Source organism: Helianthus annuus, chromosome 12 (assembly GCF_002127325.2).
Source record: "Helianthus annuus cultivar XRQ/B chromosome 12, HanXRQr2.0-SUNRISE, whole genome shotgun sequence".
NCBI classification, from domain to species: domain Eukaryota; kingdom Viridiplantae; phylum Streptophyta; class Magnoliopsida; order Asterales; family Asteraceae; genus Helianthus; species Helianthus annuus.
The window spans coordinates 9504640-9519722 of NC_035444.2; the positions used below are offsets into that span (position 1 = coordinate 9504640).

Sequence of the window (15083 nt, forward strand, 5' to 3'; positions counted from 1 at the left end):
AATCCAAAATTATATTTATTTAATACACTATTAATCTAAAATTACATTTATTCAACTCGTGTAATATATAGTGTTTTTAAAGATTTAACTTTTTAATTATTTGGTATATAAATTACAATACACGAGATTCTTAAAAATATAATATTTTTTATTATTTAATATATAAAATTACATTTATTCAACACGTGTAATAAATGGGGTTTTTCAGAATATATATTGTTTTATTATTTAGTATGTAAAATTACATTTTTTTTCAACCCGTGTAATACACGGGGTTATAACCTAGTATATAATATAATATAATATATAATATAATATAATTGTTTTGATATTAGTTATTTATATTGTTGACAACACGGTTAGGAGTCAGCATCACATCATTCACTGTTTTTATTAGTTTGGTTGTTATTTATTTTATTTGTTTTCTATACTGTAGGATATATGAGTTGGTACAAGCTTTAGTTTTACATGTTTGGGTGCTTTTATATAAACTAACTTGAGATATATTATTGTTTTCATAGTTTGAGGCTTTGATATGTCATTCCAAAGTCACTAACCATCGAAAGTTTGGAAGGTATATCAACTTTGTATGTAAAATGTCTATCAAAACATATAAAAAAAAGAGGGAGATTACACGTTTATAGTCACCTCCGGCGACGGGATATTATAATGGAAAAATTTAACGTCTTACAGTTTATTACTCGATTCAAAATCGGTAATAAACTCAAACGGACCCATTACCTCTTTAATGGTAATAAACTCGGCGACCGACGGAGTGTTGAAATCGACAGTGGAGATCATCTCGCAAGGTACAGCTGTTGTTCTAGAACCTTTTGATGCTGATGATTCTGTTAATTCGGAATTTGTACGGAGTTCTAGAGTGTATAATCGTTTTGAGTCTCAAATGAATGCGATTCAAACTGATGTTAGAACTTATTGTGATGATCCTGAGGATTTAGATGAGTATAATAAGTGGAAATTAGATTTTGTGTTGAGTGATATGGAAGGTGAAATTGAGAAATTAATTGGAAGTAGTGGATCTTGTCAAGATTTGCAGGCGGATGAAGATCTGGAGTGGGATAAAATTGGGGATATTGGGAAGGATGACGAAAAAGATGTTCAGTAGGGATCTAGTAAAGATTTGCAGGTCACCGGTCACGTTGATGCTGTTATTTGAGAGAGATAAAGATAAGGAATAGGTAGAAATCTTAAATAAATTAGTGTTTTATTTTTTTAATTATAGGGGTAATTTGGTCATTTAATAAAACTTAACTACAGAATTCTAACTGTGTTAGAAAATTGGATTCAAATGGTTAAGAAAAGTGCTTATAGGGACTCAGGACATTAAACATTTTGATTTTAGCCTCAATTAGTTAAAACCCCCAAAACACAGGGACTCAAAAAGTAATTTACCCTTTTTTTATTGTCTGGTGGAGCTGTAAGAGAGAGACTTGGTGTTCTAAGGGACACAAGTTTGATTCCTGATCTCCCTCATTATTTACCTGGTGATAATGGAAGATTAGGCGAAAAAGTGGAGATTGCTAATTCGATCATTGAACTGAGCGAGTTTTACCTCACCGCATTGTCGTGCCTTCGGGCGAGTGTTCACGGGTTTCGGCCCTAGGTGAAGGTTTTCTCTGGTTCGGAGACGAGTGTATCCCGATGTGATGAATTTCGCCAGTAGCTCATTTGGAAGATTAATTGGCCGTTAAAAAAATTATATTATTATATATAATAAATATATAAATATGTATATAATAAAAATATAACCGGAAGAACAAAGACCAGTTGTTCTAGCTTTTCTTTTCTCTTCCTTACTCTCTCTCTCTCTTCGTTTACTCTCTCTCTAGACTTTCATCTTCCTCAAATCCACCATCATTCGTCCTCATACTCATCACCACCATTATCGCAATCGTATATTCAAACTTCTGTAATCATAAAATCAGCAATTCGAAAAACACGAAACGAAACCCTAATTGACTGTAAGTTTTTCCTCCTTTGATGCTAATAAATCACTGTTAATTTGTGCGTTTGTAAACCGTCGATGTAATTTGATTGTAAATTTGTTATAGTGTTGATTTGTTTTGTGGTTTTCAGCTGGTGAAAATGTTAGGTTTTTGAGGTTTGTAATTTGGGGATATTTGTGGTTGTTAGGTTAATTGATGCTTATTGATTGTGTTGATAGGGGAATAACTGTTTGGAGAGTTGATTATTAGGTTTAAGTGGAATTAATTGATAATGATAGTTAGGGTTTTGAATTGTTTTTTAAATTGACTTGATGATAGTGATTTTTAGCTAAGAACATAATAGGTTATTTGTATTTTGGTCCGAAGAGAATCGTTTCGGTTTTGTGAATGTGTTAAGACCATGTGTAGTGGGAGGGGAAGATAATGCCCCAGCCATGGGCGTTTTTCAGCATGTGGCGGTCCAGTCAGCATGTGGGCGTTATGTTAATAGGAGTGTAGTGGGCTTGAAATCTTGCAATGATTAGATATTCTAATAGAATTAAATAAAAAATAAAAATAAATACCATCAAAAAAATGCTATTGGCCAACGAAAAATTTGAAGGCGTTTAAAAAAGCACGCTCTGGCAATTTTTTTCAAAAAAAAAAAGCGCCCCCGGGGGTGGTTAGATGGCGTGTTTGGGCGTTTTTTTAGGGAAAAAACGCCAAAAACCCCCCAGTACGGGTGGTCTAATAGGTTATTTGTATGATCATTATGATCTCTTTTCGAGTGCTCAATATTAATAAATAACATATGATAATGTATATTGTGAAAGAGTTTATTAGAATTAAGTTGCGATTTATATGTTACAGGATCTTTTAGTGTAGTGTTTTTGGTTACATGGGGGCGAAGTTTGGCTTTTACGCATGCTGAAGGGGCGTATACGTTGAAAGTATGTTAGAGGCTCCAAAGTTTACAGGCATGATGGGCCTAAACGATGGTCACGATAAAATCGTTGATCTGTCACAAGGGTTCTACCATAAGCTCGGTGAAGGGTCAAACATGTCAATCGACAGTTTCAACAGTTTACAAATGAGCAACGGTGGCGGGTCAGTAGCAATGTCTCTTGATAACAGTAGTGTGGGGTCCAACGAATCCCACACTCGCATATTAAACCACCAGGGGTTAAAACGTAACAAGAATTACACCGATGCTCATAGTGTTAACAGAGGTCGCGTCTCGCAAGGGTTAAGCGACGATGCTTTGGCTCGCGCGTTATTAGACCCGCGTTTTCCAACTGGCGGGTTAGAGAATTATATCGAATGGACTATTGATTTACGGAAACTCAGCATGGGGCCCGCTTTTGCACAAGGGGCGTTTGGAAAGCTGTATAAGGGTACTTACAATGGTGTGGATGTCGCTATCAAGCTTTTGGAAAAACCCGAAAACGATTTGGAACGGGCCCAGCTTATGGAACAACAGTTTCAGCAGGAGGTTATGATGCTTGCGAGATTAAAGCACCCGAATATTGTACGGTTCATTGGCGCGTGTAGGAAACCGATGGTTTGGTGTATTGTGACGGAATATGCGAAGGGCGGTTCCGTTAGGCAGTTTTTGACGAAACGACAAAACCGATCTGTGCCGTTGAAGTTAGCGGTGAAACAGGCGTTGGATGTTGCAAGAGGGATGGAATATGTACATGCACTCGGGTTGATTCATAGAGATTTGAAATCGGATAATCTTTTAATTTCGGCTGATAAGTCGATCAAAATTGCTGACTTTGGAGTTGCGAGAATTGAAGTGCAGACCGAAGGAATGACGCCAGAGACCGGGACTTACCGTTGGATGGCTCCGTAAGTTCACATAACTTATAGAGTAAAATGCCATTTTCGTCCCTAAGGTTTGGCCAGTTTTGCGACTTTCGTCCAAATGTTCGTTTTTCCGCATCTGGATCCAAAAGGTTTGAAATCTCGCCATTTTCATCCGGCTCGTTAACTCCATCCATTTTTCTCGTTATGTCAGAAGTATTTCCGTCTATTATGTTAACTTAAAGGGCAATTCGGTCTTTTTCACTTTATGTAAAAAGACCAAATACCCCTGAAAAAAAACCGAATTACTGTTTAAGTTAACAAAAAAGACGGAAATACTCCTGGCTTAACGGAGAAAAATGGATGGAGTTAACGAGCCCGATGAAAATGACAAGATTTCAAACCTTTTGGATCCAGATGTGGAAAAACAAACCTTTGGACAAAAGTCGCAAAACTAACGAAAATGGCATTTTACTCTTTTACATAACTTGCGAACCGTTTTGTACGAACCATCTAATATTATAATTGCAGGGAGATGATCCAGCATAGGTCTTACACGCAAAAAGTGGACGTATACAGCTTTGGGATAGTTCTCTGGGAACTAATAACCGGGATGCTTCCGTTTCAAAACATGACAGCCGTACAGGCGGCATTCGCGGTGGTCAACAAAGGTGTCCGCCCCACCATCCCGTACGACTGTCTTCCGGTACTTGGTGAAATTATGGTCCGTTGCTGGGACATAAATCCGGATGTGAGGCCGCCGTTCACAGAGGTGGTTAGAATGCTGGAACATGCGGAAACCGAAATTATGACAACGGTTCGAAAGGCTCGGTTTAGGTGCTGCATGAGTCAACCCATGACTACTGATTGATGATGATGTGTGAAGGATGGATATAAGAAAAAGAAAAAAAAAATGTTAAAGAAAATGAACAGGTGAAAAAAAGGTGATTTTGTATGGCATCTGTATGTATCTATTATCAGGGTAATTTCTTTCTTCAGATAGGGTGAACAAAGGAAGAAAATTATGATATGAACTACTTGCTTTATGGATTTTTTTTTTTTTGGGGTATTTTGTTGAATGTTGATGGATTATGGTTTTGAATTAGTACTAATGGAGGAGATTTGTGTTGTATGTATGTTGTTGAACCTGTTTGATTATTATTCAAAAGCTATATATTATATACTAGCTAACAAATCTCTATAATAAAATGATAAATGTAAAGAAGATTACAAGGGATAAACTCTCCAAATCAGTTAATAAAATCTTCATCAAATCTTTATGATGCATAAGACAATCTTATAAATAAAGCTATGCAATACTAGTAAAACATTATTAATTTAAGTGTGGTCTTTTTATTATATAACTACTATTAAGCCCCTGCGTTGCAGCGGTTGTCATAAAACTGTGTTAAATAGTAGCAATTCTATACCATTGTCAGCGACCATCAACACCGGAAAAGCTCGTAAAAACATAATAAATAAAAACGGGAAGAAAATAACGTCGAGCGAAAAGCAGACGTAAATCTTTGAATCACGCACGCTCGTTGCTGAGAATTTAAACCGAAACGTAAAACATAGAAAAAAAATACCTAAGTCTATCCAGGACCCACGTGTTGGACGAACTTGTCAAACGCAGAAAAATAGATGTGACGTGACGGGCCAGTCAAACGGGAAAAAAATATACGAAAAAATGTTGAACCCCACACGCACGTTGCGGTGCTTTAACTCACAAAATTTAGAACGAAACTAAAAACTTGGGAAAGATGAAAAGTATGGTTGACCAAAATTGAAAATAAAAAAAAGTTGGGATTAAATTGTAAAAGATGAAAAACATTGTGTTAAAAGTAAAAAACAAAGGGTCTAAATTGCAAAATTGAAGTTATTTATTAATTTTAGATAAAGATAAAGATAAAAATAAGTGATATCTATATATTGGTTACTAATTAATATTAATATTAATATTAAAAGAAATTTATTAAACAAATATAAATAAATTATATAAGATTGAAGTAGAGAATGTTATGTGATATTATTTAGAGTCTTTTATTATAAGTTAGATTAGATTATATTATATAAATATTATTTACAAAGGAAGTAACTTTATTTTTATATATAGCTTTTTATTATTTTTGTATTCAATATATTATAATAGTTTATTATTATATTTATCTTTTAATAACATATTTTTATTTTTTTCATTTTTTAAAACCATATATTTCCTTTACCATTTTTTTTAATTCTTTTTCCTTTTTTAGAACATATATTAATTTATCAATTATGATACTTTAACTTTATAGGAAGTATTCAAATTAGAACCAAGAAATATGCTGAGAACTGTGAGAATCGTATAAATGGTACACCATCCCCCTTTTTGATTGATGGTGGTTCCCATGGATTAAACCATGATTACCACGACCCTCTCATTTGATAATTTTAAAACAAAAATAAATTAAAAAAATAAAGGGGATGGTGGTTTGGGTCATGACCACACCCTTAGGGTAGTGGTTTTGAATGGTGGATTAAAGATAGATGACATGGTGCATATATGGAGGGTCATGGTGGTCATGAGGGTCATGACCACACCATATAGCCTAAGAATGTTATATAACCGCAATATCTTCTCTCTCCCACTACATTTATATTCTAGAATTCGAAACACGTTGTTCTATATATTCTATAGTTCTAAACACACTGTTCATACATACAGTAGAAACTCGATAAATTAATACTCGATTATTTAATAAACTCTCTAAGATAATATTTTTTGCCGGTCCCAACTCGGGGATAGGGTGCTAAATTAATAATTCGCTAAAATTATAAGATAATACATTTTTGATAATTTCTTTAGACCCCATATAAAATATAAATTAATAATTCCTTATATATAGCATATTACATGAATGATTTATGAAGATTTCTTGAAAAATGACTCAATTGTCTTTTGTTTTTTGTTGAAATCAATTTCCCCTTGAATCTCGTCTCTAATTTTCCTTAGCATGGTAAGAACTTCTGGTGTTGTTTTCTCATAGCTCAACAAGAAATTGTTCAATGTGATTGCCGTTTTAATAGCTTCGTTTCGCGAAGGGGGCTCCATTGTAGAACTTTCCTCATCTTCTTCATCGATATCATCTTTATTAATTCCAATAACGCTTTCAATAATTTCTTCATCAGTCAATAACTGTGCAACTATATTGAACACAAGAAGCATAATAAGGTGGGAGATTGAAGGTTTCTTTCAAATTGGGCCGTTCATTTGATATACATGCATTGTGTACAATAATTAAGTGGAATCTTGAAAGGTGTTTGTAAACTAAGTATTCTACTATAAATTAATAAAATATTAATTAATATATAAATTAATAATTATTAATTTATCGATTAATTAATAACTCTTTTAATTAATAAATTTTGGTGGTCCCAAGTGTATTATTTTATAGAGTTTCTACTGTACCTAACCGTATAATCAATTATTATTTCTCTTTCGTTATTTTATCTGGTAAACACTAATTTAGATGTGCAAGTGTATACATTTGAATGCATGATGTACAAGTAAGCATAGCATCAATTACTTGTGTAATGACTTATAGTTGATAATATGATCATAAGTTCATGTTTTAGAGTTTTAACAAGCTATATATATTAGCATCCACACCAGTTATAAACACTAAAAGTTTACGAATACATACCTGATTGTTTGCTTAAGCATCTATACGTTGTTGCACAAACACAAATTGTAGTTAATTTAGTGTCAATATCATTTTAGTATAATTGGATTTGCTTAAGAACAAATGAGAAATTGTAATAAACATCGACTCGAGTAAGGAGGTGTATAAAATTTTTATCTTGCCTTATATAAGCTTTATTGGAAATGCTTCGGATTTGCATAGTTGGTTAAAAGTTGCATGAAAATTACTAAGCAGTGGTAGCTACTAACCAGTAACATGTTTCTACTGAAGCAGTGGTAACCACTACCTGCGGTTATCCCCCAACGGTCTTACTCTTACACGAAGAGTTGCAAAGCCTCACCCCAATCATTGTGGTGGTTCCGTCCGCTATATAAAGGAAATCATCTGGTCTGTTTTAGTCGGATGCTAATTTTACAACTTCATTTCCGTTGAAAAGAACATCCTCACTCTTCGTGAAATCTTTATGTCTAATCCGATTATTCATTTCATAAACACACGAAATACATTAATCTGACAATAAGCGGAGATTTAGCTCCCTCAATTTGAATTATGTCATGCATAAGATCACAACCAAGAGAGTAAGTTCACATAATTAGACAGGTGTACATTTCAGTATTTTTTGGAAAAATCGATTTGGTCAACTTTGGTCAAAACCAGTTTGGGTCATAAACCGGTTATGATGGAAAATATTCTCTATACAAATCGATTTGGGTAGGGTTGAAACTGGCCTTTCAAATCGGTTCGTGTCCAAACCGGTTTCAGTAACGAGAGTATGAACCGATATACAAACTAACAGTTTTGGTCAGGTTGGAGTCAGTTTGGGTCAACGCTGTTTCAAGTGTGGTATCAAGTCAGGTTAGAAACTAGTTTAGAAAACCAAACCAGTACTCTAACCATTTAGACCAAATAAGGGGCTGTTCGGCAACTTCTGAATAGTTAAGTGCTAAACCAGTAAGAGGCCTGAACCATTAAGTGCTAAACCAGTAAGAGGTCTGAACCATTAAGAGCCAGTATATTGCTTAACCCTTTAGAGGCAAATATCTGACCAAATCAGATTAGAGTCTTAACCATTCATACTCAATACTTAACCATTCAGAGGCAAATGTCTGAATCATTCAGACATCTGCTCACGAAACAAATAGTCTGAACCATTAAGTGTTGAACTAGTAAGAGGTCTGAACCATTAAGTGTTGAACTAGTAAGAGGTCTGAACCAATAAGAGGTAAACAAACAGCCCCTAGATCAACTGATTAACAAAACCTATAAATAAAATAGCAGAATCAACAAGAGCAATATGGTCAAATTGCCAAAAGAAAAAGTGTCTGGCTAGCATATTTTCATTCATTCTTTGACTTAAGAATTGTACACTTGTTTTGGGGAGCAACTCAATAACCACCCTGCAATAAAAAAAAAAAAAAAAAAAAAAAAAAAAAAAAAAAAAAAAAAACTTCACAACTACAAATAAAAACATCTTCAGGCATAGCCTCAACTCCACCTGTCACCACCACCAATCTCTACAAACAAGAAGGGGTGAACGAACAGAAACTCGCCCAAAGTCAAACAGTCAACTCCCATGCTACAGCCTTATCATAATACTAAAGACAAGCGGTTTCCATTTTACGCGTCCGGAAACCGCCTCAGAAACTGATGTCAGGATTCACATATTCCACTTTGCAGTTTGCACCCAAACTTACTATAAATATTTACTGTATTTCCCTATGTTCTTCGACATGTAGGGACTCTGCAACTTTATCAGCAAGTTGATTTATCGAAGTATCGTTCGAAGTGGCGGATACATTTTTAGTGAAATCCCGCTCTTTAGCCCTCTTTTCCTGCAAATCCTTCTCTCTCTCGTCGTAGAAACCGAAATCATCTAAAATCGACGTATCCGCATCATGGTCTTTAAAAATTTTCAACATTGCATTACCGGCTTCTAGTTTCACCTATACAAGGAAGAGTCCACCTCAGCAAAAAGATGAAAATACAATAATAGACTGTTGTCTGACCTAGGGGTGAGCAGAAAACCGAATAAACCGAACCGGAAAAAAACGAATCGCACAAAACACCGAGAAAACCGAACCAAAATTTATGGTTCGGTTATGGTTTTGCATTTTATAAAAACCAAAAAAAAAAAAAAAAGCCAAACTGAGCCGAAAACCTAAAAATCATTTTTTTAATTAGGAATTCTTAATTTTATTATTGAATGTTGAGTTTTATAAATAAAAACATTAACATGTTTATTTATCTTTGAGATGATTTATAAAAAAAATAACAAAATTTATCATAAAATTAAATGATTTTCAAAGTACTATAAAAGAAAATGTCTTAATAAAAACTTTTGAAAAACATACAAGTAGATTAGAAAATTAGGTTTATATGCACAATATTTGATTAAAAAGGTTAAATATAATAACTTACATGTAAACATCTAAGAAAGATTCTTATATCTTTGATTTATACTTCTTATTTTTGAGTCTTATGTAATTTTGTTCCAAAAACCAAAAAAACCGAACCATTGCTAAAACCAAAAAAACCGAACCATTGCTAAAACCGAAAAAACCGAAACTGAACGGTTTTCAAAAACCAAAAACCAGACATTTCTGTTTTCATTTTACCACCGAACCGAACCGTGCACACCCCTATTTGACCCATTTGAGACGGGTTAAAATTGCGAGTTGCAACCTCTATACATGGGTTGTTGTGCAAATGAATACCTCTTGTGAATCCCTGCTATGTGTGACAGGTTTGTTGTCGTTATTTTCGAGAAGTATATGTCGGAATCGACTGTTGGGGACATCCTTAATGATGTGCCACTTAACACGAAATTGACCGCTCCACCTGTCCTGTTGCCAATATTCCGCATCGTTCACAAAATCTACGGGTCCCACCATTTCCGCCACCCCACAGAACTGTCCACTCGCGTTTACCTATAAATAGTTTTTAATTATAATAAGTTCAAACTACAAAATATCTTTGATTCATACTCAAGATGAAACAGTTGCTGAATAGTTAAATAAAGAGTAAAATACATAGGATGGTCCCTGTGGTATACCAAAATTTTGGATTTGGTCCCTCACTTTCCAATAGTACACAGATGGTCCTGTGATTTGCACCTTTTAACGCATTTAGTCCCCAACTTTACCAAAAGTCACATAGATGGTCCATGCGGTTTGCACTTTGTAACGCATTTAGTCCCTAACTTGGACCTGCAAAAGCCTTTAGATCTGTTGGTTGGGGATTAAATACGTTACAAAGTGCAAACCACAGTGTACTTATGAAAAGCTGGGGACCAAAACCAAAATTTTGGTAAACCGTAAAACAAGACCATTCGAGTACTTTACTTGTTAAATAAACTTACCGAGAAGAAGAGGAAGACGGGACAGGTGGCACCGGATTCCTTTGCTTCTTGATAAGCAGCATCTAATTTTCGGTTTCCGAGCGGGGTACTAGCCCAGACATTATACTTAATACTTTTGTGAACATTGTCTTCACTGAAAGACTTTATCACAAAGAATTTAGCATTGTCATAGGTCGTAACAAAATCAGACCGGTTGTATTGCTCGATATCAAGCGTAGACGAAACCTCGTTTATACCATCAGCGGAACTGTTATTATTTCCTTTTGGCTTTGATGCCCTTGGTCCTCTGTTACGGTCACCGGTAGTACCATGTGGTTCACTAATCATGTTAATCGCATCGCGATCCCGGTTTCTCCCGCCTTTTTCGGGCACAAAACGATTATTCAATCGACTAGCTTCCCCGTGGAAAAGAGAATTACTATTATACCCTCGATAAGATCCACTCTGCGGGTACCGTCTTGTGGAGGAACCAGATATCGACCCGTATCCATATGCTGTCTGCTGCTGTGGAATCTGGAAATCAAGAACATAATGAACGCATTATTATTATATATACTGATAAAGTAAAATGTACAAAAACATATGTTGAGAAGTAAAATGCCATTTTCGTCCCTGAGGTTTGACCAGTTTTGCGACTTTCGTTCAAAGGTTTGTTTTTTCGCATTTGGATCCAAAAGGTTTGAAAATCTTGCCATTTTGATCCGGCTCATTAATTTCATCCATTTTTCTCCGTTAACTCAGGGCTATTTTCGTCTTTTTACCTACTTGTTTTTGTTTTTTGTTTAGTAAGGGTATTTTGAATACTTGTACATTATGCTAAACGCTTGTACATAAAGTGAAAAAGACTGAATTGCCCTTTAAGTTAACAAAAAAGCCAGAAATACTCTTTAACGAAGAAAACAGGATGGAGTAAACCTCAGGGACGAAAATGGCATTTTACTCTATGTAAAAAGGCAAACCTGACTAAATATGTGTTCATACGAGCCAAGTGCGCCAACCGGTGCAGGGTATAAGGCTGCTGATGTCAACGGAGACGCATAGCTACCTGCGTCTGAGGTCATCGATCGATTCGGTGCTGACTCAGCAGACCCGATGTCCCCAGGATATTTGTAGAATCCAAGGTTACTATTTCCTCCATATTGCAAATAATAACCGGATCCAGGACCCATAAAAACATTTTCCGACAGAGCCTCTTGGCCACTCGTTGCTGATGTGGCGAGATCGGTAGGAAGAGCAGATGTAACATGAGGAGATACGGGCTGTGAGAAGTAATTTGGAGACATTGGAACTTGATGTGGTGAAAACAGCTGACCGTCTATCATTATTGGAGATAGTGGACTAGCAACCGGCGAAAATTGGCCGTATGCCACCTGGGCGTCGAACCCGTAAGCAGGGTGAAATAATAGTGATGCGTTATCATTGTACATAGCCTGCATTTTGTCCAAAACATATAATGAAAAACATGTGAGTTTCGAACTTTCAATACTGAAAATGAATACTTGTTTTTCTAATTGATAAAATGGTATGCATCCTCACCGAAGGCATAACTTGTAAGTTATTAGCATGAACGTAGTTCGAATAGTCTCCCCATGTAGCCGAGCCATCATCGTAACCTGATCCTGAAGTACGCATAAATTCTTGATAAATAAAAAAGAGTGTCAAGAAACTTTAAATTTTATGAATTTTTGTTTTGTCAGAATTTTATATGTAACATTAACAGAAGGCCACAAAAATCACATGGTTAAAGCAGAAACTAGCCTCCATAAAAGTAGGTTTGTTCTTGAGATGTAAAAATATTCGATTGATTTACGGGGTTCTGAGCTCCACTTGCATTCAATGTTTCTGATTGATTGGACATGTTTCTTATGATGGCTGCATCCGGAGACGGATTTGGAGAAACAATCCTTTCATTTTTAGGCGAAAGCGGCTGATAACACAAATAAAAACACATTATCTAATCAAATTTAAAACATATATAAAAATAAAAGTCAATATATGAAAATCATACTAAAAAGTACCTTATCCATGTAGTTATCAGACACCAGCCCATCACCTGATACAAGTGCGATAGTTAGCGAGTTAGCGATTCCACTTATTAAGAAAGCACACAAGTAGTATACTTAAAGGTAGCATACCAGAGATCATATATGTTGTAACTGTTTGACTTTGACCATGTCATTGACCAATTATGCTGACATGGTACAAAGAGCCAATCAAGTTAGCTATAACTGATGATGTGACTCACCATGATATTGTCTCTTTCACACACTTTAGAGTGCGCATGAGGGGAAAAATCACATCATTATGTTCAGTTAATCTAGTTAGTTTTCCATATCATGCAACCAATATGTCCTCCACATCCAATGAAGTGATGTTCACAACCCACTATAGTTTTCACAAAATTCTGGGCCGAAATGCTAACTACCGTTCCAGGGAAGGACAAGCCAAACCGGCTGGTTTGACAGTTTTGAAAGTTCGGTTTCGTCGGTTTGAACCAATTTATTTTACAAAATGATCAGTTTACTAAAAAATTACAAATGATTAGAAGGATCATAATTATAATATACGCATACATAACTACATGTTCCAAAATTTTAAAATATATATAAATACTAAACTTAAATGGTCAATTCGGTTTATATGTTCAGTTCCACGTTCCAAACCAAACCCAAACGTTAAACCCGCAACCCGCCAAAACCGAACCGCCTGTATCTCAAACCAGCTGACTTGCTTTGGTTTGGGCGGTTCAGTCGGTTTCAACGCTTTACGAACACCCCTACTACGATGTGTCACTATCTTACATTCTTACCATCTTGAAGACGGTTAGACAGCTACTACTTAATTCAAAGTCAGCTTCTATCAAATTCCAGTAATGAGTAATCTAAATCCTAAATGACAAAAATCACTCTATAAATGCAAAAAAAAAAAAAAAAAAAAAAAAAAAAAAAAAAAACCCTTATATCACAATAGGGTGGGGTTCTAGAGTGAACACTAGTGTATTTGTGAACTGAGTGAACAAATCCTGACCATTGATCTATACACGTGTATGGCCAGGATCTCATCATCAAATCGTAAAATACAAATATCAAATCCTGGCCATTGATCTACACACGTGTATGGCCAGGATTAGTTCACTCAGTTCGCATATCAAATCCTGGCCATTGATCTACACACGTGTATGGCCAGGATTAGTTCACTCAGTTCGCAAGCTACACTAGTGTTCACTCTTGAACCTAAAGCTTAAGTTCAGGTCAAAAACAATGTCGGTGCAAGATCTGAGAAACCAAAACAAAGATCTCCACCGATCCAAATTCCACAAATCCGTAAAGAAAAGCCCTAAATCACACTAAAAACCTCCAAATTCAACAACAAGGAACCCTAGTTACCCAAATTAACCAAAATTCACAAACTAAAATCAACAATCACATAAAATCCATATAACAACAACAATCAATTACAAAAACAATGTCACTGAAACAAATTGAATCTAACTTTTCCCTCAAATCGACCAATTAGACAAAATTAATGAACAAAAACATTGAATAATCTCAAACAGGTGATGAAAACGTACCAGTGTGTAACGGCAAAGGTGAAACTGAAGCAGGAGAGACTCGATCTTTCACCTGTTGACCTTTTTCTTCCATGATTTGTTTACGAAAAGATTCGAATCGGATCAATGATTGAAATAATTGAAGAAATAGCAAAATCGGATGAATCGAGATTGAATAATTGTGTTGTGATTGCTCATATGATTATGATGATTGTCATCAGAAGAAATGAAATGAAATGATTTGGAAATCAAAGGAAGATCGAAAGGGTTTTAGGGCATGTAGATACAGAGTTATATATTACACATATGTATGTACACGTACTTGTTGCGTGTATGTGAAACTTCTCCATCTTTTCCTTTTATTTGTTGTTATTATATGTATATATTTTTTGTTTTTTCATTATTTATTTACTGAGCGACGGGTCGGTTGATCGGATTAAAATGTGGCATCTTAAAATGTTATTAGTGTCAGTGATGGATTTAGAATTTTTTTTTTCATTGGACGCATAGAGGTCGGCGTTAGCATAATATAGAAAGTTTAGTTTATTAGTTTGTTTTGGGCTTTGGCCCGTTAGCTAGTAAGCCCGTAGCCTGGCTATATAATGTTTTTTTCTTTTCATTTGAAAACAATGTTTTTTATTGAATAAACCCTAGCCACTTTTGATCCTCTATGTGCTATACATGTTTATCGATTAACATGGTATCACAGCCAAATTGATCCATGATTATTGATAGGA

General features: G+C 35.2%; 2 protein-coding genes across 5 annotated transcripts; one reads left to right on the forward strand and one right to left on the reverse strand.

Annotated features, from left to right (window-relative positions):
* Positions 1–1765: 1765 nt before the first annotated feature.
* On the forward strand, positions 1766–4888 carry LOC110894025 (serine/threonine-protein kinase STY13). Of its 3 annotated transcripts, none has more exons than XM_022141182.2 (3): positions 1766–1982; positions 2817–3797; positions 4284–4888. In XM_022141182.2, exons 2-3 carry the CDS (start codon positions 2899–2901, stop codon positions 4621–4623), a joined length of 1239 nt encoding a protein of 412 aa, XP_021996874.1. In that variant the 5' UTR covers positions 1766–1982; positions 2817–2898; the 3' UTR covers positions 4624–4888. The 3 variants fall into 3 exon arrangements, with proteins under 3 accessions (XP_021996874.1, XP_021996876.1, XP_021996875.1); XM_022141184.2 differs by having other exon boundaries at positions 1772–1982; positions 2832–3797; XM_022141183.2 differs by having other exon boundaries at positions 1778–1982; positions 2827–3797.
* Positions 4889–8870: 3982 nt separating this feature from the next.
* On the reverse strand, positions 8871–14703 carry LOC110894026 (YTH domain-containing protein ECT4). 2 transcript variants are annotated; one of them, XM_022141186.2, is made up of 8 exons: positions 14368–14703; positions 12815–12849; positions 12555–12723; positions 12333–12415; positions 11756–12226; positions 10797–11309; positions 10153–10365; positions 8871–9381 (listed from the first exon to the last, which is right to left on the reverse strand). In XM_022141186.2, exons 1-8 carry the CDS (start codon positions 14438–14440, stop codon positions 9142–9144), a joined length of 1797 nt encoding a protein of 598 aa, XP_021996878.1. In that variant the 5' UTR covers positions 14441–14703; the 3' UTR covers positions 8871–9141. The 2 variants fall into 2 exon arrangements, with proteins under 2 accessions (XP_021996878.1, XP_035836656.1); XM_035980763.1 differs by lacking the exon at positions 14368–14703 and having other exon boundaries at positions 12534–12723.
* Between the last annotated feature and the right edge of the window lie 380 nt (positions 14704–15083).

Excerpts from the sequence above, each read along its gene's own strand:
- LOC110894025 (XM_022141182.2), top strand. The coding sequence starts at position 2,899 with ATGTTAGAGGCTCCAAAGTTTACAGGCATGATGGGCCTAAACGATGGT. Across the intron at positions 3,798-4,283 it reads ACTTACCGTTGGATGGCTCC|GGAGATGATCCAGCATAGGT; the intron begins GTAAGTTCACAT and ends TTATAATTGCAG.
- LOC110894026 (XM_022141186.2), bottom strand. The coding sequence starts at position 14,440 with ATGGAAGAAAAAGGTCAACAGGTGAAAGATCGAGTCTCTCCTGCTTCA. Across the intron at positions 12,416-12,554 it reads ACAAACCTACTTTTATGGAG|GATCAGGTTACGATGATGGC; the intron begins GCTAGTTTCTGC and ends TGCGTACTTCAG. Across the intron at positions 10,366-10,796 it reads CCGTCTTCCTCTTCTTCTCG|GTAAACGCGAGTGGACAGTT; the intron begins GTAAGTTTATTT and ends AACTATTTATAG.